The 26,863-nt window shown below is 38.6% G+C and overlaps 1 protein-coding gene and 1 long non-coding RNA gene across 2 annotated transcripts in view; one reads left to right on the top strand and one right to left on the bottom strand.

The window, feature by feature from the left end:
* The window catches only part of EYS (eyes shut homolog), an 883,205-nt gene that overhangs the window by 226,854 nt on the left and 629,488 nt on the right, over positions 1–26,863 (bottom strand). Inside the window, exon 36 of the mRNA XM_035323172.1 lies at positions 9,198–9,310. Within this exon, the coding sequence (XP_035179063.1) occupies positions 9,198–9,310 (113 nt within the window). The remainder of the gene's footprint in view (positions 1–9,197; positions 9,311–26,863) is intronic.
* On the top strand, positions 22–26,526 carry LOC118165222. Its single transcript, XR_004749925.1, has 3 exons — positions 22–80; positions 19,333–19,507; positions 24,653–26,526. It is a non-coding gene; the product is annotated as an uncharacterized LOC118165222 (long non-coding RNA).

Below are 26,863 nucleotides of genomic sequence, written 5' to 3'. Positions count from 1 at the left end.
AGATTTCTGTAATTGGAATGCCATCAAATGCTAGCATTAAAACTCGGTACGACTGCAGTCTGTTAAGGAAGACATGCAAGGTAATTTCTTTTATTACACAATTGTTTTTAGACAATTCCTCCTGTTATATACTTGGTTTTTCTGAGCTCATAATAAATTTAAGACTTTATATACAGGGAAATCTCTTTAAAGCACAATTCTGTCAGACCAATCGAGCACCCATCTGCAAGTATTAACAAGCAGCAAAAAAATCAAGATTACTTTTTCTACTCCAACAGAGTAGAAGAGGGTTTAGCTGTTCATATACCTGTCTGGCTGGAAGACCAAGTGATTATTTCAGGAAACTACCAAACCGTTCCACTTCATGTCTTGTGTCAGTAAAATAATTTTCCTTAAGCATTAGCGTAAAGTTCCCAATGAGTATTGCAATGGCTATCCCAAATCACATTACTCATTGTCCTGGTTTCAGTTAGGACAGAGTTATTTTTTACTCCTAGTAGCTGGTAGGGTGCTATGTTTTGGATTAGGATGGGAAGAGTGCTGATAACATGCTGATGTTTTAATTGTTGCAGAGCAATGCTTACACTAAGCCAAGGACTTTTCAGCTTCTCTCTCTGTCCTGCCAGCGGGCAGGCTGGGGGTGCAGCAAGAGCTGGGAGGGGACAGACCCAGGACAGCTGACCCAAACTGGCCGAAGGGGTATTCCATACCATCTAACGGCATGCTAAACAATATATAGGGGTGGCTAGCCGGGCTGGGCGCTGGCTGCTCAGGGTTGGGCTGGGCATTGGTCAGCGGGTGGTGAGCAATTGCATTGTGCATCACTTGTTTGGTACACACTTATTATTATTATTATTTCCTATCTTAATAAACTGTCTTTATCTCAACCCACAGGCTTCACTTACCATTTCTCTCCCCCATCCCAGAGAGGGAAGGGGAGGGTGAGTGAATGGCTGTGTGGTGTTTAGCTGCCGGCCAGGTTAAACCACAACACTCATGCTGTAGAAAACACTTGTGGTGAAGTCTTAAAAAATCTTTGAAAAATGCCTTTAATTTTATTTATTTATTTATTTATTTTGTGAAGCTGCCTCAATTTTGTTAGAAGGCTGGGATGTTTTCATCCCAATCCTTTTGTTTGTTTTAGCCAAAATCTTACATTTTCATGTTTACAACATTATTTTGCCTTTATGGGGAAGCCATGTCGAAATATGACAGCAAAAATTTATATTCATTTATCAGAAAATAAGTCTCATAAATCTTAAAAATGGATTTTGTTGATATAATTTTTGTCATGGTTTTGTATTTCAAAACTAAGTATGTTCAAGTAAATTCTTGCTTGGATGACAGATTTTTCTAAGAAAGTAAAAATATTCAGATTACTGTGGGAGAAGTTAATCAACACTGCCATTAATCTACAGCAACCTAAAATGTTGCAGCTATCTGTAGGTTCCTGGAATTATAATCTTTGATGTAAAGCAAAAAAGGGGTCCTCCTCATTTGCTGCAGCTAAAAATATACAGCTCAAATCCTACACTTTTCCACCTGTCAAATTACCACAGAATCCACAGCTAAGAGAGTCTGGAAGACTGCAAAAATGTTTTAAAGCTATCTTTGCAGTCTACTAATTCTGATCACTTTTGACATGGTGAAGAAGCTCCAATTACAGAAAGTTCACTGTGTTGTCCTTTACACTGTAATGCCTCCTGGAATTTCTTAGTCACTCCAGACTGGCCCGTGGACCTCTGTCATATCCTTAACTCTCTTATCTCCCATGTAAGAACATGTGATGATCTACTGAGAAGGCATCTGATAGGCAATCTCTCTCATTTCCACGTTTTAAGAATGGGCTGTGGATGACTACAGTGTCCTTGGACACTGATCGCAGTTATTCATTTGGCTTTGAACCTACCACTCAACGTAAAGAAGTCAAGGCTGATAGATTTTTTGTTGTGACAGAAGTCTTTAATACAAGCTTCTCCTCCCTAAACTATTTCTGTAACAAATTGGTAAGATGCTGTCTTCAGTTCTATAGTACGAGTGTTCTGATTAACGCTTAACAGTTTATTTTACTGATGTACAAAAGGATAAATTTATATGCAGTGTTTAAATATTTGGGATGAAAGAAGCTCTACAAGTAGCATTAATAAATCCAGTAATCATGTAAAGGAAAAATCACCAGTAACCTGAGATATTCAATATTATGTAACTGCACTAAAACAGATGCAAAGATGTGACATGAAGCAAAACAGCATTTCTCCAGCACTTCTGGCACACAGAACAAATGCAATAAAATAATGAAGTTCATATAAACAGCAGCAGAAAGTCAGTTTCTTTACAAAAATAATAATAATAAAAAATCCATTAATCTTATTCATTACAAATTTTCCTTTCTGTACAACTGTATCAGACTGCTTTCCAAAGTATTTAATTTAGATATCATTTATTTGCAGTACCACAGGGGCTCAGACAAATACTTTGGCATGATACATTGACGTATCTACTCGTAAATGACTTCGTGATAAAAATGGGACAGAAAAAATGCATGCTATCATTTAAGTCTTATTAGCTGTCATGCAGGTACGTGGCAATTCCAGAGAAATCAAGATCTCATTACACTTGGTCGTTACAGGCACACGAACAGACGGTGACTGTCACAGAATTCTGTAACAGTCCTCTGTTGGTATAACACGCATGCCTGAAGTGGCAGAAAGGTAAGAAAGGTAAACATAAACATCTCCAAAAATTGTTATTAATCTTTCAGGATAGAGACTTGCCCTAAAAAAAAACTGGTGTTAGTTTTGTGCTATGCTGGTGAGAGGATGCCTTTTCCTGAAATAAGGAGAGAAATGTAATCTTTATAAAGACACATTATCTCACCTGCATATATTTAGCACATGGATTTGTCTAGCGCAAACAATTTCCAGAGAATTCTTCAAAAGACTGAGCTAAAGGCTTACACAACAATTTATAGTGATGTTGAGGTTTTATAGCAGTAGGTAGATTAGCTCTGTCACTTCTCTCTCTCTCTCTCTCTCTCTCCCCCCACTTTCTTCCCCCCCAACACTGACTTCTGTATCAGTGAAAAGTCATCATCTGAACAAAAATGCCAAAGGAGGAAAAAAGGTAAAAAGAAAAATACCCAGAAATCACTCACACACCCACATAGGAAAGAAATTGCACGGGACAGAAAGACTCACAAAGGAAAAGGAAACACTGAAAACAAATGTAATGAAAGATGAGGGTAATCAGAAAGAACAAATCAAGCAAAGAGGATGACAGCATATAAAAGCAAATCAGGCACTGGAAAAGGAGTAAGGGACAATCAGTAGCACACAAAAATGGTTATCAGCCATCAAAAACAACAAATAAGAGAGAAAAAACTAACAAAAATGCATGAAGAAGAACAAACACTTGTTATCACTCTCTATGTTAAAATTGCACAGAATTGATATTAACATATCGAGCATCATATATGTGATGAATACAAATAAATATTTCTGAAGCTTTATCTTCAATTCTGTATTTCAAGAACATTTTAGTTCAATCTGTGATAACCACAAAAAATAAAGAAAAGCTGTTAAATAAATCTCAGTATCAGTACTATTCATTTCATCATTTTCTTCTACAGTGTTGTAGAGCATTATATATATTTTGCTTTTTTAGAGTTAAGCACATAGCTCCAAACTGTTAATGAGAATACAAACATATCTACCCATTCTGAGAAAGAATATAACTTAAAGTCTGAATAATCCCTTTCTCACGTATAACAGAAGCTCAATGCTTCTCATAGTATCTTGCACTTATTCATAAACTAAGACGTAAGTAAACAAAAGAGCTTAGTGCCACCAGCTTGTATATTTGATTGAATTTAAGTTCTTCAGCTTAGATGGATTCATATGAAGAAAACCTTTAACCTTAAGTCTTGTATGGGTTCTTACTACGGACTTTATGGAGTAGGTACCAACACAGCACTTTTCCTTTTAGAATTTAGATTTTAGATTTCCTTTTAGAATTAGGACTTAGAACTTGCTGGAAAGTGGATAACTAAGGATAAAGTGGAACTGAGGGCTTACTGAAAACATCTAGAGAACATCAAAATATATTGTGTAGCTCCTGAGAAAATTTCAATACATTAGGAAACCCATCAATCCTCTTGATGGAATGGAACTTGGTAATGCACATGCAAAAGCCTCTTCCCTAAATGCATATAGCAATTGGAGTCCTTGCTGAAATGAAGCCCACTTTTAGCCTGGAAAAAACATCTTAAGATAAATTAACAGCAAAATAAAATCTTAAATAAATAAATAAATCCAAAAATGTCTCCTATAGGGAGTGATGAACTCAACTTGTTAGCTCCTGTCTGCAAGGTCAAATCAGCCTTGTACTTTTACATTCAACAGTAAGACTCCTCTTAGGAAAGCAGCAAATAGTATTGTTTTGAGTTAGGATGATGATTATTATTTTTTAATATTAAGTGTCATAAAAAAGACTAATTGTCATATACATGTATATGTATTTGTATGTATATATTCTATATATTGTGTGTTTGTTTGGAACCTTTGAATTTACTACATGCAGTAAACACGGGAATATAAAGTATTCCTAACTCTCAGACACTAAACCAGAAGTGAGCTGCAGTAAACACCAGCATTTAATACTGGGAATCAAAGCTTCATTTATATCTGTCATCTGAACTCCACCTGAAAGTGGTAATCATTTTTCCAGCAAATCTATTCCAGCAACATTTTCTGAAACACTTACAGAACTGCTATAGTGCCTTAACACATCCCACGTACCTCACTTGCTTCAGAAAAAGGAAAGAAAAAAAGATTTCATTTCTTAACAGATCTCATCAGAGATCTCTTATTTCCAGTTGTTGGGCATTATATAATCTCTTTCAAAATTGCCCATATATTCATAGCTCTGAGACAGGAATAGTTTAAACGTAATCTTAAAATAAACTTTGCTAAGATATAGGTAAGTACATAGTCTACTGTAATTCTGGAAAACTACCTATTGGAGGCTGACCTTTGCTAATTGATATGGTTCTATTATAACCTTTTCTGAAAGCGAAAGCACATAGCTCAGAGGACTTTTAGGGCTGCAAATGTGCTCTCAAGAGAGTCAAGCTTACATTCATTCTCCTGCCCATACCATTATTCTGCCATTTCCTAATTCACCTCTGTTATATCTTATGGCAGGAAGCTCTGATGAGCCCTTGGTGCAATCCATCCCTCCCAGCTGTTTGCTGCTCCCCACAGTACCATGTGTTGTGGCAGATCAGCGAACTCCAGGCTGTAACAGGCTGTGTCAGCAGCCAGTTCCCACTTTTCCTTTCTCTGTTGTGTGCCACAGTGAGATGGAAGAGGAGTCTGCACTACTGGAGACCAAGGAGCACAAGCAGTCTGCGTGCTACTTGAGGAATTAAGAGCAGAATGACCACAGCACCCCCCTTACTGCTTTAGCTGAGAAACAAGGTTATGCTTGTTCGTAAGGCCACTCTCAGAATAACGCATAAAGCTAGACCTGTCCCCACTAATGCTCCCTAACTTGATCTCTAGCAGCTATTCCATCCCAGCCCAGAAACTTTGCTGAACACACAGGATTTAAGACTGAACTGTGTCAAACTTGTTCATTTCCACAGCGTAGTGAAACCACCCCTTTCAGCAGAACAGGAGGTTCCCTAGATCTACTCCATAGCACCAGGGCTTCACGTTCTTATCCTTCTCTTAATCCACAGCCTTCTCTACCTGAAAATTAACTAATCTCCAGAACTCCTTTAGAGGTTCAAGCCCGTTTTGATATTGTAATGAATTATGTCATTTGGGGAGCAGGAACCAGAACCACAGTCTGCTTTCCCTTAAGGAGTGCAACCACCAGCTTCAGTTTCTCACACTGGCCCTGGCCTTCCCTTTCTAAATTGTGGACAGCGATTCAAATATCCCCAGACTGAGGTGGAATCCAGGTCTGAGAAGAAATCAAATATCCCCAGACTGAGAAGAAATCCTCACTCATCTATTACAGATAAAATTGGTCTGCACCATCTCCAGCCTTTCACTGACACACAGTTTGTGGAATGATAGCTCTTTTGGAGCTGTGTTGATACCTGTGCTGAGGAGAAGGATCTAGGTTGTGACCCTCAAGATTAACCATGTTACAGCCTCACTCTTGAAACCTTGGTGCTTCTGCACATGTCCAGAAATGCCGCATCTTTCAGAATGATCAGGATTATTGCAAGTTTTAAGGTCTTTGATCATTTCCAATAGCCCAGTGCTGCCTTTACCAATCATCCTCTTGAATTTAAGCAAAATTTAGCACCTTCTGAAATTACATGAAAGGAAATTGTCATGTTGCCCCCATCCCCATCTAGTTCTACCATGTTAAAATAATTCTCCCTCCTTTGCAGTGTACATTTGCATTAAAAAAAAAAAAAAAAGAAAGAAAAAAAAAATGCTGGAAGACCAAACAACATTCTTGCCCTACATATTTTGGGTACTTTAGTAAGCAGATAGTCAGAAACATATGCCAGTGAAATTAAAGTTATGACTTCATTTTTTATATTTCTTAATTCTTGAATTTTTAAAAAAGTAATCTAAATTGCAATAATCTCCTGAGATAAACAATAAAGTATATAATATCCTATGAAAAGCACCAACACATGCTGAAGTAGGGATGCCAATAGTTTTGAAAAGGTTAATGAACTGTATCTAGAAGTTGTTTTTGAAAGCTCTCAATGTTCTGTGCACATATTAGCTCAACCTTTTGGTATTTTAAAATTCAAATAGATCTAGTTAAAAAAATGGCAGAACATTTAAGTAAATTTCAAACCTATTAAAAATTCATAAGCTTAAAATTTACGCACAAGCCCATCCACTTTAAGAAGTTTCTGCATGTTTCCCTTTGGCTGACCTTCTACGCCACAATAATGAAGCAGTCCATGCTGTGGGGGCACCAAGAAGTAAAACCTCCAGCACGTTAAATGGATGAGAGTGTGGCTAAGTTTGCAAAAGCAGGGGCATTCAAAATGAGTAAAAATCTCAAAATGGGTGATGATAGATAGAAGATCAATGAAAGAAAAATGACTACAGCAAGAACAGAAACACTCAGTGCCACTGGAAGACAAATACAGGGATGTTATTACCCGAGGAAATTGGAGTGCTTTGTCTGTCACATTATAGAGTACTCTGTTACTGCCAGGCAGCTCCAAGTGTAGCAATATTGCATCAACAGAACCATATGAATTCTGCAAATCCTGTGTAACTACACCAGGATTTGTAGCATTCACCAGCTTCTCATATTTGCAACAAGTATTGCCATATTTAAGTAACTTTCTTCAAGCAATTTCCATTTTCCTTCTCAAGAAAAACATCTCTTCCCAGTAGGCCCCTCTTGCAAAAAGATAATGGTAGCAGGGCTTTCTGGACACCTTCTGGGAAGCAGAATTTATGTGTTAAGATTGGTGGCAGTCAGGATGCACGCTGCGTATACCTAAAGTGAAGAGCAAGCGACATTGCAAGCTGCCACATGTGGGCAGATATGAAATCCATTTGTCACAGGGCAGAGAATGAGACAGAAGAATGCTTGCGAGGCTTCCCTGCAGTCTGCTCCTATGGGACAACCATACCACGCAGGGAAATTCAGGCTATGAATTCTTCTTCCCAGATGTTCACAGACTGAAAGAGTTGCAATTCAGACCAGGATGGAACCAGCTCTATGTGGGCTGCATGGGGCTGGACACTGTTAGGCTCATCTGCAGCATTTTGAAACAAGCAGGGAGGGAAAAGGAAAACACACTGACCAGGAGAGGTGATTCAGTAGGCCCAGCTTCCTTTCCAGCATCCTTTTATAGATAAGACTGTTTTCAATCTACAAACTATTATGTAATTTTATTCACCTAATCAGTTACATGTACACAGTAAGTATTTGCAAGAAATAGTCCCTAGACTGCAGTCAGAGGATCACAGAATGGTTGAGGTTGGAAGGGACCTCTGGAGATTTCTGGTCCCACTTCCCTGCTCAGGCAGAGTCCCCTGGAACACATTAACCAGGACTGTGCCCAGACAGTTTTTGAATACCTCCAAGGAGGAGACTCCACAATTTCTCTGGGCAACCTGTGCCAGTGCTCAGTCACCTGCACAGTACAGAAGTGTTTCCTGATGTTTAGATGGCACCTCGTGTGTCCCAGTTTGTGCCTATTGCCTCTTGTCCTGGCACTGGGCACCACTGAACAGCCTGGCTCAGTCTTATTTGCGTCCTCCCTTCAGGTATTTACAGACATCGATAAGATCCCCTCTTAGCCTCCTCTTCTTCAGGCTGAACAGCCCCAGCTCACTCAGCCTTTCCTCAGAGTCCCTTCAGCATCTGGGTGGCCCTACGGTGAACTCTTCCCAGTATGTCATGTCTCTCTTGCACTGCAAGGCCCCAAACTGGACACAACACTCCAGGTGTAGCCTCACTAATGCTGAGTAGTGGGGAAGGATCACCTCTCCTTGCCTGCTGGCAATACCTTGCCTAATGCAGCCAAGAATACCATTAACCTTCTTAGTGGCAAGGGCACACTGCTGACTCATGTTCAGCTTGGTGTCTGCCAGGACTCCTACGTCTTTTTCTGCAGAGCTGGTTTCCAGCTGGGTGACCCCCAGCAAGTTCTGGTTCTGGTCACTGAGTTCTGATTCAAATAAAGAAATCTTTTTTATTGATGCTTACAGCATCAGCCATATTCTACTCCAATTGACTAAACATGAAGAAAAGTATCAAAATCAATACAAACTGCAATAAATCTTGGCATATAATTCTATAGATTATAACATAACAGATAATATAGCATTCTAAATTACTCAAGTTTAAAAAGGAACTAAATTAAATTTGCTTAGAAACCTTCTCCTTCCTGTCCAGATCCCTGTAGATGTTACAAACACAGATTGGACAAAGCAGATCTCATTGGTCTTATGTTTCAGCAGCCAGCGGGTGAAAGCTCACTCTAAATAAGCTGTCAAGTTTAATTGAACTATTCTGAAAAAGTATCTTCCATAAAAAAAAGGGTTAAGAAGCAAGCAAGAAAGCACAATATCCAACCTTATAATATTTTTTTTTCTCTGATCATTGTAGAAATTATCTAGAATGGTTGCACTACTTAAGGAAGAAAGCAAAATCAACACAGTTTCTTCTGACTTGAATAGGCACAGAGGGTAGTTTACCTGCAATTGTCAATATTATTTCTTCTCACAGCATTAGAGATGTTGAAAGGTCCCACGTTATTGATTTCTATGACTTGTATACAGCCAGTGAAATTGTAGACAGGTCCAGGTATCTACAAAGGAGAAAAATGCACACAGCTCTTATGCTTGTCTTTGTAATCAGTTTTCAAAAGCATTACGTTGCTGTGAAAGATTTTTAATATACTTTAAGCCTACTGCTGAAGAACCCTCCTGGTTTCCTTTTTTTTTTTTTTCTTCCCATAATGAAATTCTATCAAATAACATTCAATGTGAAAAGAAGTGACAGCAAAATAAGCAGTACCAACTTATTAAAATAAACTTGTAGAGTTTTGGACATACAGGCAGCACCACAGGCACCGTGAGACCTCAGCAAAAAGTGGACTTGTCTAATTTTAATCAGGTGCTTATTTTTTATAGATGAACACAGGACATAGGGAATAGCAAACAAGGAAGCTTTGAAAAATCTACTTCTAACTTTACTACTTCCCTGCTCAAAAGATATCTAGTACCATTAATCATGATTCAAAGCTGCCTAAGGACCTACTAAGAATGGGAATCACACTAGGGGCACTGAAAATACCTCCCACGATAAATTGGTATGCATATCTAGCCACCTAACCAAGTAACACTGACACAACAATGTGCTGACAGGTGTTATAATGCTTAAACAAGGCATTCAAAATGTTGCAACTGAGACTTTATGGACTGGGCCACCGTACTGGGACAGGTTTCTAATCATACCAGGTCAGGTTTACTTGCTTCTGGGGCCATACAACAGGCGAGTTTATAGATTTGTAATAAATTTCATGTCTGTGGATTTACATTTTATGCCAAAACAGGAAAAAACATACTGCTAGGACCGTCCATGATGATGAAAGACATTGATGCATTCTGATAGGGACCTGAGAGACTACTCAAGAAGAAAATACAGTAACAGTGGAAGAGGGCATGACCTGAGCCACCTAAATGGCAGATGGCCATGCACCATAGGATAAGAAAGAAATCTTTCCTAAAGTCACGTTTAGATACCTACAGAGCCAAAGGAAGTCACTGAGGTAATAATTTCATACAAGCGCACTATATAAAAATTAAGGGATTTTCTTAAAGCATATTCAAATAAACATACAAAAGTGTAAAGCCCATGCATATGAATACTTTACACAAGCCATCAGAGACTTACAAGAAATTAAAAAAAAAAAAAGAAAAAGAAGAAAAAAGACTCTGGAGCCCCACAAACACGAGGTGTTTAAATAGTAAGCTTAAAAGTATACTTATAATGGCTAAGAAGACATCTTTTAGAAGTTGAAGTCTAAACAAAGGAAAATAGAAAATAATATAAATGTTGGCAGTGAAAACCCAATAAAGCAGGCCAGATAAAGAAAAATAAAAGATCTTTAGTAACAACTTTCTAAAAGCATAATGATGAGCACTAAATGCTTTTTAAAACCCAACAGGAATAGGAAGCCTGCCAGAAAGGTAGGACTAATACACCATCAAATTATAAAGGGAGTGTTCAGAGAGATAGGGTTCTACAAGGAAATATAAATTAGCTCTCCAAATAAAAAAATAATGTAGAGGATCTCTGGTAAGTTCCCATGCCAGAAACCCTTTTTAGTGGGAGATCTGTTTCAATTTGAAACATCGCTAGAAAATGACTTAAAATAAATTAACAAAGTGAACAGTAGCAAAGAAGAAACACCCAACAGCATTTGACCAAAAGTTGTAATGGGAATTACTGAATACATGGTCAGCAAAATTTCTACAATCATCACTTCAAATGGCATCCAAACCACAGGAATGGAAGATGTGAACTTGTGGGGTTTTTGTTTAGTTGGTTGTTGGGTTTCTCTTTGGTTGGTTGGTTGGTAGGCTGGTTGATTGATTTTTCTTTGCTTTTTATGTTTTTGGAAAGGGGGACCAGGCTGGGGAATGCAAGAGCAAACTACAGGTCAGTAAGTCCCTGTTCCATTCCAAACAAACAATTTAAAAACACATCAAAGAACAGCATCAGTCGGTACATATGGAAACATAATTTACTGAGGAATAGTCTAGCTGGTTTCTGAAAAAGAAAATTGTAACTCACAAGAGGAACATTGAACATAGGAAAAAGGATGCCTTGGCACAAAGTCTTTGATTTCCAAAAGGCTTTTAACAAGTTTCTATGCTAAAGGAGTCTAAGGTAACTCAGTCACCCTAGGATATCAAGGAAAGCCTTCAATAAACGAAGAGAACAGTTAAAATAGAAGCAGCAAGAATTGGGAATAAATAGTGAGCTTTCTCAGTATGGAGAGGTCCTAGAAAGTCTCCAAGCAATCTGTATTAGGGTCAGTGCTCTTCAGCTTATTCAGAAGTGGCTCAGCGTTTGCTAAGTTACTCAGGATAGCAAAAACAAAATCCTGAGAAGAGATCTAGCAGAATTTCACAATATGCAAAAACCATAAGGACCACAGTATGTGTGAGTTTCTGAACAGAAAGTGACAATATAGATTAGGAATCTTTACACAGGAAAACCCACCATCAAGGAGAGTTAGAACAGGGTAGTGTGCAGATGAATAAAGAAGAGTTTTCACAGGTTCACAGATGAATAAAGAAGAGGTTTCACAGTACAGGATCAAAAGGACAAGAAATTACATAAATCAGTGGCAAGATGAAAGCAAGTTAGAGGGTGTACTTTTCACAAAACTCAAAATTAAAATTGTGGAACTCTGCCATAGGATGTTGTGGATGCTGTAAGACTAAGTGGGGTTAAAAATTAGTCAAGTAAATGGAAAGAGACTTTTCCAAGAGAATCTTCTCTCTCTCTTTTCTCATTATTAGGGGTCATAAAAAAATGATGGCCTCTAGCCTGAACATTTGCCTTCTTCCTCACCAGTCAATAAAACATGTTTCATATTGTGATGGCTTCTTGCTTTCTCCAGAGTCTTGAGGCCTGAACTTCTCTTTATATAGAAAAACAGATTTTTAAAAGACTGACTGGTTTTAAAAGCAGGTTTTACTAGAATACAAAATACTAAATTAGAACATGGCAATCACTTCAGTAGATCTGTAACATTCTGGGTAAAGTAGATTAAATAGATAAAATCTCCCCCCACTCCCCACTCTGACCTTGCATGGAGGGCCCTTTCCCCTAGTCTTGCTTTTGAAGAATTTGAGTGAATCCACCAATGTTCTGTGTTCAAGACACACACAGCTGCTTCTGGGCCACAAGGAAAATTCCCTTTTTGCTGTTACTTCTGCAAGATGGCTGAGAGTCACCTCCACGCTTCAGGTGAACTTCAGGTTCCTCTCAGGTTTGCTCCAGCCTCTGTTCCTCCCATGGGCTCCCTGCCTGTTGCTTCCCAAAGCTGATCCCAGCAGGAGCCCTCGGGGAAGGGCAGGGCTCTCCCTCTCTGCAGATGGATGCACTGTGTAAGGATAGCATGGATGGAACAAGGCAAGAAACTTTCCTCTGCACTGGTCAGCCACTGTGAAACGTAACACACCATGCCAGGCAGCACGCAAGGAACGAAACAAGTGGCCCTTCCATTGCACAGCATGGGCTCAGAGAAGTTCCCTAAGGTCTTGCTGCTTACTTCTGTAGCAGCCAAGATTTAAGGGCTGCTATGGCTTAACAACACAGACATTACCACACTGCAACTGCGTGTGAAATTAGGCAAGGCTTTAAGGTGGGATCTGACCTCAGCTGAACTTGGGGGCTGGAGTGGGGAGCATGGGCTCTGCATGCAGCCCAATTATCACAGAATTATTAGGGTTGGAAAAGACCTACAAGATCATCTGGCCCAACCATACCCCTACCAATATCACCCACTAAACTATGTCCCTGAATACCACGTCCAACCTTTCACTGAACACCCCCAGGGATGGTGACTCTACCACCTCCCTTGGCAACCTGTTCCAGTGCCTGACTGCTCTTTCTGAGAAGAAATGTCTCCTCATTTCCAACCTGAACCTCCCCTGGTGCAACTTGAGGCCATTCCCTCTAGTCCTATCACTAGTTACCTGTGAGAAGAGGCCGACACCCAGCTCCCCACACCTTCCTTTGAGGTAGTTGTAGAGAGCAATGAGGTCTCCCCTGAGACTCCTCTCCAGACTAAACAACATCAGTGCCCTCAGCCTCTCCTCTCAGGACTTGTGCTCCAGGCCCTTCGCCAGCTTTGTAGCCCTTCTCTGGACACGTTCCAGGGCCTTGATGTTCTCCTTGTACTGAGGGACCCAAAACTGAACACAGCACACAAAGTGTGGCCTAAAATGTCAGAGGTTGCCAAAGGAGAGAACAGTCCCACGCAGGGACTGGACGTGGACATTCCCCTCCTCACAGGTGTGCTTCAGATATTAAAAGAACAGCATTATTTGATTTGATTTAGCTGACACAGACTATTGATATGGATTATGGACAATCTCTCTCCTTCCTTTGCCAGTTACTTTGGCAAGGAAATAAGCGTGATGGACTGCCAAGCATTATGCTTGGCAGTTTGCTTTTGCTGCCACCACCATGACAAGTAATAGTGGGTGATCTCTGGCTGTGTATTGTCCTATTACATTTCACTTTTTACTTTTTGTAAGAGATGCTTGTTATTCTTTTTTTCCTTTTATATACTGTAAATAAAAACACTTTCAAATTAATGGGGTGCAGGAACTGTTGTGAATTTAATATGAGCAAAGACAAATTTTACACACTTCTGGAATGAAAATGACATCGGACCCATAACATTGCCTAAAACAAAACTGAAAAATTGAACAATGTTTGAATATTGGCTGCATAAAGAGCTCTTTTTAGAACTCTTCTTCTTCTCTCTCCTAATTTTTTATGAAGTTTCACAAAAGCATAATCATGATTGTTCCAGTCACAACATATAAGTTTTTTGACATAAATCCTTATTCTTCAGATTATAAAAACAAACAAACAAACAAACACAAAGAAAGCAAAAGAAAAAAAAAGCACAGAGAAAACAAAAGAAACCAATAAAAGGAAAGGTCAGACACAATACAGCCTTCACATTTATGGCAGCTCGTTTCTTGCTAAGCTCATTCAAGACTCTGAAAATCAGGTTAGTATGGGAAAAATTCACTATGGCAACCTATGATCCATTTTGCACACTGAACAGAAAATTAATAGCTTGGCTTGGGAATAAACATTTATCTGCACATTCCCCCAAACACTATTATCAGTGAATATTTTAATAACATGATTTCCTTCCCCCCAAAATAAACATCCAGACAGCTCCTACTCATTTCTCTTACCTTGATATTAGTGTATTTTGAATGTAATGGATTTCTCTAAAGTAATATTAAAATACTTAGAAGCTTCTTGTTGGTTCTGTAATCATAACTACAGCATAAACACCTTGCTCAAACAATCACTTTTCTTTGGAGCGCCATCTATACAAATACACTGTCTACACGAAAAGCTAATGTATTTCTGGACATATTTAGGAATAAGTGCTATTGTTACAAGCAAATAAAATGTGACCATGCTTTATTCTGCTATTTTTGAGGATAGGTACTAGTTGTTTTTAGCATAATAGAGTATTAAAATGTGGACTTCACATGTATGTGGGTTTACTTCCATTTATAAAAATACATTAATATACTGACAAACTGTAATGCTTAAATTGCCTGAAAATGTCAGGGTCATAGCAACATCAGAAATTTCATTTAATAGAATTCACTATTCAGAAACTATGCAGATATGTTTGACATATAGTAACCATGCTCTTTAAATGCCCTTTATACTTGACAAAAATGAGTACAGATACTTACCTGGTAGGAAAAGTTCACACATATATGCCAAACCATTTATTAACATCCCTTACTGCCTAGCTCAAATTAGAGCTGCTGTTAGGTAGAATTAGCCTAGAATTGAGTTCCTAAGTGAAATGAGCTGGCACCCTGTTATTTTGCTACAGATTCGTAAATAGCATAATGAGGTTTTGGCCTATGATCAGAGCTTTTTATTACAAAAATATAATTAACGCAAAACAAAGCACATCACTGTATTTCCTTGTTTGACTTGCCTCAGGACAAATTTTATAGATCTCAAAAATTCTCACTATAAATAGAGAGAATATATCTTGCCAGAATACATTGTTTGGTAATCTTTCACAACTTTTTGATTCTTATGAAATACCTTGGGTTTTGGATTCCTGTTTGTAGAGCTCTCTGAAAAAGTCTGTGAGACTTGTCAAATTGTACTATTTTAAAAATAAACAAAAAGGCCCAGGTACAAATTTTTGAATACCCTTATTAGCATTTTTATTTATATTCACTAACACAGTTTGGAAATTAAGGTATAAAATCAACCCTGCGTTGACAGTTTCTCTACTCCACTTGTGGATCTTGCATATGAAATGGTCAATACCAAACCCTGAAATAAAGCAAGTTCTGCTCCCAGCTTGGAACTCTCCAGACTGGCCAAACAGCAACAAGTTCAGCTTCAGTTTTAACCTGCTCTAAACCTATTGTATCTGAACTGTACTACTAACATCAGAGCTAAGGAAGGAAGGGAGGAAGGGAGAAAGGGAGGAAGGGAGGAAGAGAACCTCCTTTTAAAAAGAGCCTACCTTCCTTCAGGGAAAGGTGTTCTTTTGCCCTTTAAAGAATTTGTTCTTAGGAAATGTCATTTTACAGTCCACGTTCCTGAATTGGATATTGAATTCAATACAGTACAAAATAAATCTACACAGACTGCCCAATTAGCATCTTCTAATCACGAAAGTGAACAGAATCTGCTTAATCCAACAGGACCTTATGCTGCCTTGTATGCCACTTAGTAAGTATTGAAATTTGCCTGCCATCCAAGCAACATGCTATATATAGGATATATATTTTTTCAAGTCTCTTCAACCCACCAAATTTTCCACTGTTTGTTAAAAATCAATATTAGCCACTCAGACACCATCTTAACTATAAAAAAGATAACACTTCCATTCTTTCTGATTTAAACTGTTTTAGCATCAATTACTAAGCCAAAGGCATAAAAATTAAACCTTGCACATTTTAACTGTGGTTGTTCAAACAAAATGGACAATGGTACTCTGGCTAATTTGTACAGACACTAACTAGAGATAAATAAGCCTTCCTTTAAGAAGTATTGCTGAAGGAGACAGGTGGATTATTATTTTTTTTCCCATCAACATATTTACGTTGTTACTGCATTTTATTTACATTTAGAATTATATTACATATATTTACATTTATATTTTACATTATATTCACATTTTATATACTTTTCCTAGTCAGCTCCAATTTTAATCCACATGCATTTTATTGTTAAATAATGTAGTATAAAATTCATGTTATTAGACTTTAATGACACTTCAAAATGTGAAGGAAGATAAAAAGTGGTATTCATTCAGAAAACAAAAGTAATAAAAGAAAACGCCTAAAATAGAAGAGAAAGAATATTGCTTCAGCTTCTGTACTAGTACTTACTAAGTGCTAAAGTGGGAAAGAGAAATGGGAAGGTATACTGGTAAAATTGTCTACATGCTACCATAATAAAAGAAAGCGGATAAAACACAAAGGAACTAAAGTCTCTTACATCTTGAAAAGTACTGGTCATGAAATTAAACCCTAAGCAGAAATTGAAGTATAATATAAAGTTTTTAAAAATTGAAATGTTAATATAAAAGATGATTTTAAACTGAAATTGGTACTGAGCTAAACATGTAAAAATTATTTTAATTACATCATTTTAATTCAGTACACTAAAAAAGGCTCGAAGAAATTAAATCAAGATTATTTTTTCATGTAACTGATTTTTTTTGAAGAATTTATTGGTCATATCCTGACTCAGTGTTTATCATATCTGACACGGATATTGAAACACTATCACAAAACTTTCATGAAACAAGAATGGTGAAGCATAAGAAGCATAACAAAACAGACAGAAGAGGGGTTAAAGAATCCCCAAACTGCCTAGAGCAGCACAGTTCTGTAGGTCTGCTCCTCATTTATCACGTTTTCCAGCAACTCAAATCACAGGGGTTGCAAAACTTGCTACCCTGGTAGCTCTTCTGTACGACTTCTTCCAGTCCCCTGCACTGAGCCTGTAATCTCACATCTGATCTGTGAGCTGCCCAGTGTGGGTACAGCACCTCCTGGGTTTCTATGCTTTGCACTGGGAGCTTGGCTGGTCAGCTGCCTGGTCCAAAACTCTGGCAGAGCCAGCCCTCCATGTAGCTGGCATTCACACTCCTCCTGCACTGCTTCCACATCTAAAGGCACCGGCAGTGGGAAAATCATGCTAAAGTGTTTCACCATCAGTTCCTCGTTCCTCTGCCATTTTGCTCTGGCCGAGAATGGTTCACTAAGCCACAAGGATTAAGTAAGAGCTTTAAAATCACTAAGTCTGAAAGATTTAAGGGTACTGAGAAGCTCCCTTACCATTTTTATAGAAGTTTATCCCTGATCGATATCCCTCTTTTAAAATTCCTCTTGCCTTGCAGTTAAGCAAGTGCAGTGTTGCATTGCAAAACTGATATGAAGATTTTGAAGTACGGATGGACATTCCTAAGTGTTATAGTTAGTAATGCCTGGCCTTTTCATAAACAATTGCAGTGTTTCTGGTTATAAGCATACTGCATGATTTACTTACGTTGTTTGCTACTGCAGTTCTTAGTTAAGTTGAACAACTGGATTTTACTACTTAGTTCTCTCTTATTAATGGGATGCAAATGCCTTCTCCATGAACATCCTGAAAAATGTACTGCCGTGAGACAATTAGAAGTTGTAGAGTGAAATTTGGAGAGCAGACTTATATTCTTATCTAGTACAGACTCTATCAACTAACTGCAGAAATCAGCTCATCTCATTGTAAAATGGAGCACTTTCCCTTTTCAGAGTGATAATGAAGTTAAATTTACTGACCACTTTGCTAAGCTAATATAATATAGTCTTACAGCTCATCAGAGAAAGATTACCATGAACTAGTTTTCAGTCCAACTCAGTTAATTTCAGTAGTTCTATTTCTTCTCAAATCAATAATTAATAGCTCAAACCTACAATCATTTGACCTGAGATTTTTGCACCTATTTTTAAGTGTCAATGGACACCTAAAACAAGATTCAGTGTGAAACACTTCACACTGTCACAAAAGAGGGAGAGGCTGAAGCAGAGTTATCTTCTCTCTGAACTAGAAGAGAAATCACCTTATCTAAAACAAAGACAAATTAATATCAAAGGAATTAATATTCCTATGGCGATCAGACTATTTCATGCATAAGGATGAAATACATATGCTTCAGGGAGAATTATTATATTTATCTGGAACACCAGGAGGTCTTCAGAAAGAAAAATGACTACAAAAGCTAAAATGTTGCAACAAAATAGACTTTTCTTTAGTGAATGCAACCTGAGGAATGCGGTATTCAGAAGGGATCCATTTTGTCAGAGTTCTAAAAAAGCCAAAGAATCTTACCTGAAGACGGGAGAGACAAGAAAATCTATTTATACGTTTTTAGGTCTTTATACTTTTTTATATCATACTGGTACATTGTTTATAAACATTTGCTATTAGATTGTCAGATTTTTTTTCTCTTTTAATTGTAAATATAGTTTTATTTTTTTAGCTCAGCCTCTTTTAAGGGAATCAAGTACCAATGCAGAATTCCCCACATCATGAGATGAAAGGAGTATCTCAGCTGGGACACTATGCCTTTCGTCAAATGCCCTCACTTCCCAAAACTTTGCTTCAGAGGCAACACAGTGTGGCATATACAAGCTATGGGATGACACAGAGAACTGGTATTAAGGTGGTCTGCAGTGCCAGGAACACGGTAACAAGGAGAGCTGCCTGACACATAACAAGGCGTTTGGGAGCACCTGTAAATTCCACGGTCACCAAGAAGTTAGTGACATGTATGTATGTGACCATAGGTGTACGAACCTGCAGTGGACGGATCACAAAATGTTAACCATCATGTCTGAAGAAGATTATGAATGCGTACACTTCCAAAGCATTTAATTTTCTTTCTATAGCAAAATGAGACATTTTTCTGTGTGTGTGTTCCGATAACAATGAGCTCTACCAATGAGTAAAAATTCAAAACCTTTATCAAATTTTGATGAGAGAACTGACAGGTTACTACCCACTTTTGTCTGCACTGTCTTTCAGGTAGATGTTATTGCCCCTGTGGCAAATGTAACAGAACAGGAAATATATCTTTAATTCATAATATTAACATAAATTGAGATTAACGGCAGTTTAACTTGGCACAACTGAGAAGAGAACCCATGACCTATTTTGTCATCCCTCCTGAGGAAACAAAGACCTTTAGCAAAGGAGTGAGGTAAGCAGCTGGATTCAGTTACCTAATTATTTGTTTTAGTTTTAATTCCCATTTTGAGAATCACAGTCTTTAGAGATTTACGACAATATATGTTTCTCCAGAGCTGCAAACTCTTTCTGCTCTGCCTCTTCATTGCCAGGCAGAGATGTTGGTGGTTTATGTGGGACATCTTTTGTTCTCGCTCCCCCTTCTGTCTTCCTCAGTCTTATGCTGACTTGTATAATACTCATATACTTGTCAGAAGACAGACCATAGTTGCCTCGGGTTAATGCACCCAGTGTACTTGTCTACCGCGTTTACAAACACCCAAGAAAGTCATGGTAGCCAAAACCATCAGATTGACATGAACTCACATGATGCACTAGATCATCCAGAAGAGAAATCAAACATTATTGTAAAAACTGGAAGTGTGGACTAAGTTATTCACTTAAAACAAAAACAAAACAAAAACAACAAAACAAACAAACAAACAAACAAACAAACAAATTTCCTGATGTTCAGACAGAACCTGCCATCTTTCAGTTTGGGCCCATTGCCTCTTGTCTCAGCCCTGGGCACCACCGGAAAGGGCCTGGCTCTGTCCTCTTTATATCCTGCCTCCAGGCATTTATAGACATTGCTGATATCCCCATGGGCCTTCTCTTCTCTAGGTTGAGCAGCCCCAACTCCCTCAGCCTTTCCTCATGCAAGAGACACTCTAGTCCCTTCATCACCTTTGTGGCCCTTTGTTAGACTCTCCCCAGTACATACATTGTACTGGGGAGCCTGGACTGGACACAGTACTCCGGGTGCAGCCTCACCATGTTAGCAGAAGATTTTCCAATTACTGATCAAGAAAATGACATAATGTCACATAATTCAGCTATTAGAACTTCAGAAGCCAAAAGGGATAAACTTTCCTTTCTGATACTAATACGAATATACATGCAAACACACAGCACACAGGCTTACAGTCATGCACTCATTCGCTGTTAACAAGCAATCTCTTTTAATTACATACATCCCCCTTCCTCCAACGTGGTGCCAGCAAAAGGTTCAACAACAATAGAAACCTACAAGAAGATAGACCACAGTTTTGCAGCATGGATGAACAGTTTTCACCATTTTCACTATCTGATTACAAGACAAAAAACACAGCTTTGTTTTCCAAGTATTGAGTCCACACAAGATCACAAACAGCAAACAATTTAGGATCATGAAAAAAAACACCTGGATATTCCTGATATTTCAGGTTCATATTAATATTTCATTTTATAATTAACTTGTGTTAATTTTGGAGTACGTTCTATAAACAGATTTGTTTTTCATGTTTTCCTCTCATGTTTTTTTGTACTCTTCTGCCTTTCCTCTGAACAACAGTCTATAAAACAGCATTTTGTAACCTGGAATGAGAATCTGTATAATGAGACAGTGACACTATCAAGGAACATTTCTTCTCTGTTTACTATTATATACAGAGAAAGCAGCTTTGATTAGTTGTATATATAATTCTCAGAACTTAAACACCAGCACAGGAAAGCACTTCCTTCTCCTTTATTCTTTCATTTTCACATCTAACAGCATTTAGATGAAAAAGCAAAAAATGAGTTGCATTTCCATTGATTTCATGTAGAACAGTTGCCACTTGGTTTGTTCCTTTCTTGTTTTGATGATGCACACCAGAAATCACAAATTTACAAACAATGTGATCACCATGTTCCTCTCAATATTGACTCTTTGCTTTTTATTACAACAGCTTAGTTGGCTCCTACCTTTAGAGCAGAGTGCACTTCCTGCTGCCTTGGCAAATGCGTTATTTGGCTATTTTTCAGACTTGACTATTTGCTGCATGCCCAGTAGGTGAAGTTATTAAGCAAACAGTATTGAAGGGCTTCTTTGCCAGAGATCAGAAATCGCCTTCATTTACTATAGTTTTCTATATAAATTGCCTCTGCCACATTCTTTGCTGTTGGAAAAAGAAATGGAACACTGAAATGCCAAAAGTGCCAAGGTACACAAACTCAATTTATTGTTACTGAAAAGATGGAAACTTGTACATAGAAGATCAATGAGAATGGAAGATCCTGGAACTGAGAATGAATGTGGGGAGAGATTGCTAGCATTCTTAGAGAAGCAAGTTCTGTTGGAAATCACACAGCCACAAGTCTACATTAACTGGAGACCACTTGCTTTTGACAGTGATAGAGTCTCTTTATTCCTTATTGTAACTTTTCATAACTTTCTTTTTCATCAAAAATAGACTGAGCCTAGAAAGGATGATGATACTTTATATTTTAGTTTGAGAAATGCCAAAGACACTTTAGAAACTCTAGTCACCCAAATTAACTCTGGAAGGAACAACAAGGAATCACCATAATTTAAAGAGAATCTGGACACACAAAACTACATCTTTAATGAAGATTTTCTCTTTTGGAAGGAAAAAGCCTTAAATTAAAGGAATCAGTTACAGAACTAAAAACATAAAGATGGGAGGTTTGAAATTTTCTTAATTAAAGTGGCAGAAAAGTCTGGCAATCATCAGCTGAAAGGGGGTACTGGGAGTAATAAATACAAAGCAGAAAGATGAACTAAAACTTGCCAAAACTCAGACTGAGTTGGATTTTATACAAAATTTAAAAACATTAAGAGAGATCAACTAAAACAGAGGAGAGGGATCACGTTACAAATACTGCAGATGTGACCAAAAACCTTTGTCTTACTAACACTGGAGAAACATTTCCAGGGTTCTTCTAGATTGTCTTGAATATGGGCTGCATGTTATATTTGCTTGTATTTTAAGGTAGCATTATGTCCCCTTAAGAACAATGGATGGCTATCCCCATAGAGAGGGAAAATGTTATTTCCATAAGGAGCCACAGAGTGGCCTCAGATTTAATAATAATAATAATAATAATAATAAATAATCCAGAGAATAACCGTGAAGGCAGGCAATAGGCATAACATGGGACTAAGAGACTGCACCTAGAGCAGTGCAACTGAAGCTACTGTTCAGAGAACACAGCAGAGAACCTGGGCTCAGAGAGGAAAACTTAAGATCAAAGAAGATGCAGATAACTATACTTCAGAAAGCCAGTGAGAGACTAAAATCCCACCTAGGACATGGCTGATTCTGGAAGGTTTGTACCAAGGCATTCTTCCCCTATTTTGTCTGACATCGTGTTAACCTTCTATTTATTTTATTTTATTTTATTTTATTTTATTTTATTTTATTTTATTTTATTTTTATACAGGGGATCGTATCGATGTTCTAGTATTCTAGCTTTCATTTTACTAAAATCTGGGACTTTTTTTTTTTTAAATAAAAATAAAAAAATTTTTGGTCCTTGGTAAAATAAAGCCATGCAGTATACTATTCCCAGACAGCATCCTACAATTTAGGGTCAGATCAGGCAGCTATCAACTGTGAGGGTGCTCAAGCAGCCCAGGGCTAGTATTGCATGAGAAAAACCTGTATCTCAACATTCCCTCAGCTTAATGACTCGGGGAGGTATATAACTTGATATTACTGCCCCTTGATCAGCTGGGGTCTCTTGCCCACCCCAGCCTACTCTCTGGGGAGGGAGCTGAGGGAGAAACTGAGGCAGCCTCGACAGTGTGCCAGCAATAGCTAAAGCACAGCGTCTTGTTAGCAGCTCTGCTCTTGTCGCCAATCTGAAGCACAGCACAATACAGGCTGCTAGGAAGAACTCTCCAAGCCGGAAGACTCAGTACACGGAATCAGCACAAATCCAGAGTTTCTCAGTCATGTGACAAGAGCAGGTGATGCAATGCTCATTGTGAATCAGTGCATGGAAATACAACCAACTACTGCTAAAGCTGTTAGCAAAATGAAAGGGATACATTGTTTTACTGATAAGGATGACAGAGGTGAGAATTAAAACCCCAAAATGCCTGTCCCAGAATACTGTAAAAACACAGGTGTGAGAGAAAAGATATACTTGTTATTTTTATTATCACTTGGGGTGACACTATATGGTTACAGAACAGCAAATAAATTACCTTTGTATCCTTTCTAGCCACATGCATGCTTTTGGTTACTAAGTTTGTATTTGTCTGAGAAAGCAACAATTAGATCCACTTAACATCCAAACACACAAGTTTAATCAGTAAAAATAGTTTCCAATGGGATTTGGGATTTTGTGAGATTTAGCAGCATTTTTTTTTTTTTTTTTTTTTTTTTTTTTTTTCCTGATGAGAAACTCATGGATTTACATTTTAATAGGAGGGAAGTATATGCCACAAATTTCATGTTAGTGGCGTAAACCTCTCTGCTTTAAAAAGCTTGGAGAAAAATCATCATACATAAAGTAGAAAGAGATAAATATTGATTTTATCTGTTACAATATGATGTGAAGTTTGCATAGTGTGCTTTCTTTCATGTAGCTTGAGTCTTGTGGTTAGATTGTTACAGGTTATGCCTAGTCACTTAATGATAAAAAACAAGTTAACAGTGGACTAAATTGATAGCTAAAGGAGATCAACTCTTGATTTTAGCTAGCTGTGCATTCCAGAGAATGTGCAAAGAAACACTAGGTGAGATCTGCACATTGCCATCAATTGCAGAGAACCAGTCTGCCAGAGAAGAACCTACAGGCCCCAAACACACAAGGAAAGAGGGGGCAACTAACCTAGGAACTCCTGATTGACAGGGTTCCGTGGGTAATTATTGTGTCAGGTGCCTGACTGGTAAATATATATTTATATTATATAATATATTATAATATAATATGATTATAATATAAGCATTCTGATAAATATATGCCTGCTTTGTCAAATTAGCTGTAGTCTAGTTTCTGCTGCAGCTGAAAGGATCCTACCTCAACAACGTGGAAGTAATACCTGCTGTCCTATATCTCCCTTTTAGATTTACACCATCAGGCTATGTTCCATAAGAACTACAGAGGAAGACTATAGATCAGTAACTGGTATCCACTGGTTGACACTTCCCTTTTCTGAAGGCTCACACAACCTCTTCTTGGTTGTTCTTCCTGGTTTATAGGGAGAGTGTAATAACTACCATTCAAGTCTCAGATACAATTCTGCCTTTAGAAAGAGACTGAAAGGGAGGAGGAAGACAGGGTGAGGAGCCATGCAAACACACTTGCAGACTGCAACAGAATTTTCATTGTGAAACTTTTTTTTCAGGAAAGTATCCTCCCATACATTTTCAGTTCAAGTAGATACTCTACCATTAAGCTTCTTTTGGAAGATCTGAAAGTACTTTTATGCAATGAGTGATTACAGACTATCCTCCCCAGCTTTTGAAGACTGCTTGGGAAGACTATATTGTTCAGTGAGTGTCTGGAAGGAACTCAAAGTGCTCAGACAACAGATGTCTGGGCTGCAAACATTGCAGAGCACTGTTACATATGTAAAGTCACTTCAGTACAGTTGCTTTAAGCTTTAAGCTTTGCTGGAGGGGACTAATACCAAGCACATCCTCTAAGGGCTCACAGAAGTTGTCTACTAACAGCTCAAACCTTACATCTCACTTATCATCAACCAGACCTACTGAAGTTGTCCAAAAGGGATCTCAAAGAGTCACACAGATGAATTACTGAAATGTCATCTTCACAGATGATGCCATCTGTTGAGCTCCATTGCTTCCAGACAAAGGAAATTACTACTTTTCATTGTTTGCATAACATGTGGTGGCAAAACTATGCCTGCAATTCTCAAAGATATATGCATTATGAATTGCATAGAGTTCCAAGATGTCAAAGCGAAGGCATATTTCTATTAAACACCACAAACCCTGAGTAGTAGATTCCTTGAATGTGCTCTCCACCCCATAACACTGTGTTCTGTTGCTTTCAAGACGGCAATCACTTTTTAAAAAGTAGCTTTCAGACTGGACCATGAACAACAGGGAAACAAGGTGAAATACTGGACAAGGTACCTGAAAAGCGGTTATGTGCTATTGGGAAGGAAGGGCTGAATATGCTCAGCAGAAGTCATCCCATACATCTGCAACTGCCCTTAATTTTGCACACTGAGTAGGAAGGAGAGACAAATGGTTAATGTTACTAAGAGAAGCAGGGCTGTCAAAGGATGAAAAGCATCACACAGACACAATTTTCTCTCAGGACAAATCCAGCATCAGCCCACACATCAAGCTAAGGTATCAAGGAGATGTCTTGCCAACAAAAATGGGCAGAAGCTGTTGCCAGGATCCTGTTGAATATGCAGGAGCTGTGGACTAATTAAGTGGCAACATCAACCACAAACTGAAGGTCTTAACAGCAGGTTAGCCTGGCAGCTATGGGAAAATAAATGCCCTCACAGCTGAAAGACAAAAAGCAATCTTCTTGCAACCTTGCCAATACGTTCAAAGAGAAATGTTCACCTGGATTTGAACTTAAGAAATTCATAAAAACAACTTGCATGCAAGTTCAAAACAGCCTCATCCCTTCAAAATACGGGAATAATCACTGTGGAAACAGAATCAAATCTTTGCACTCTTGGCCGAAATAACATCTTTCTTCTGACAAAATTGTCTCCTTGTATCAGATGTTGGTGTCAAGGTGTTGGCGGGGGGGGAGCTGAAGGGGTGGCCTCTGTGAGGAGAGGTTGTGGGCTGCCCCATGCTAACACAGCTGGTTCCAGTTGGCAGCACAGAGGACCCACGGCAGGGCGCCGCTAAGCCCAGCAGCCAAACTGGTGGTGCCTCTGTGAAAACACCACACAGGCAGAGCAGGAGGGGGAGGAGGGGGAGGGTACAAAAATCAGAGAGAGAAAGGAAGAAATAGAAGTGTGCATGGCCAGAGAAGAATGAGGGGAAGGAGGTGCTCCATGATGCTGGAGCAAATATTCCCCTGTGGTGAGGAACATGCTGGAGTAGATGGGTATTTCCTAGCAGAGTTGTGGCTGTGGAAAGCCCATGCTGGAGCAGGCTTACCCTGAAGGACAGCATCCCCTGGACAGGACCCATGAAGGGGAAAAGTGTGAGGCAGAGAGGAGCTGTTATGGACTGACCACAGCCTCCATTCCCCCTGAGCCCCTCAAGGTTCAGAGGAGGAGCTGGGAATGTAGCTGGACCTGCTTTAACTTGGCTTTGTTTCTCACTACCTAAATTATTTTAATGAGCAATACATTGAATTAATTTTCCCCAAGAAGAGTCTGTTTTGCCCATGATGGTAATTGATTAGCCATCTTCCTGTCTTTATCTCAACCCGTGAGCTTTTTCATCTGACTTTCTCACCCTGTCCTCTTGAGGACGGGGAGGAAGGGAGCAGCTGGTGGAGCATTTGGTCCTTAGCCAAGGCTTATCCCCACACTCCTGAAAATGATAGTAAGGGCTGACATAAAGAAGGCAGTGAGTATCTCAGTCTTCTCCATGCCATTTGCTGCCAGGTC

This window comes from Oxyura jamaicensis, chromosome 3 (assembly GCF_011077185.1).
Source record: "Oxyura jamaicensis isolate SHBP4307 breed ruddy duck chromosome 3, BPBGC_Ojam_1.0, whole genome shotgun sequence".
Classification (NCBI taxonomy): domain Eukaryota; kingdom Metazoa; phylum Chordata; class Aves; order Anseriformes; family Anatidae; genus Oxyura; species Oxyura jamaicensis.
This window is presented reverse-complemented; position numbering and strand designations above follow the sequence as displayed.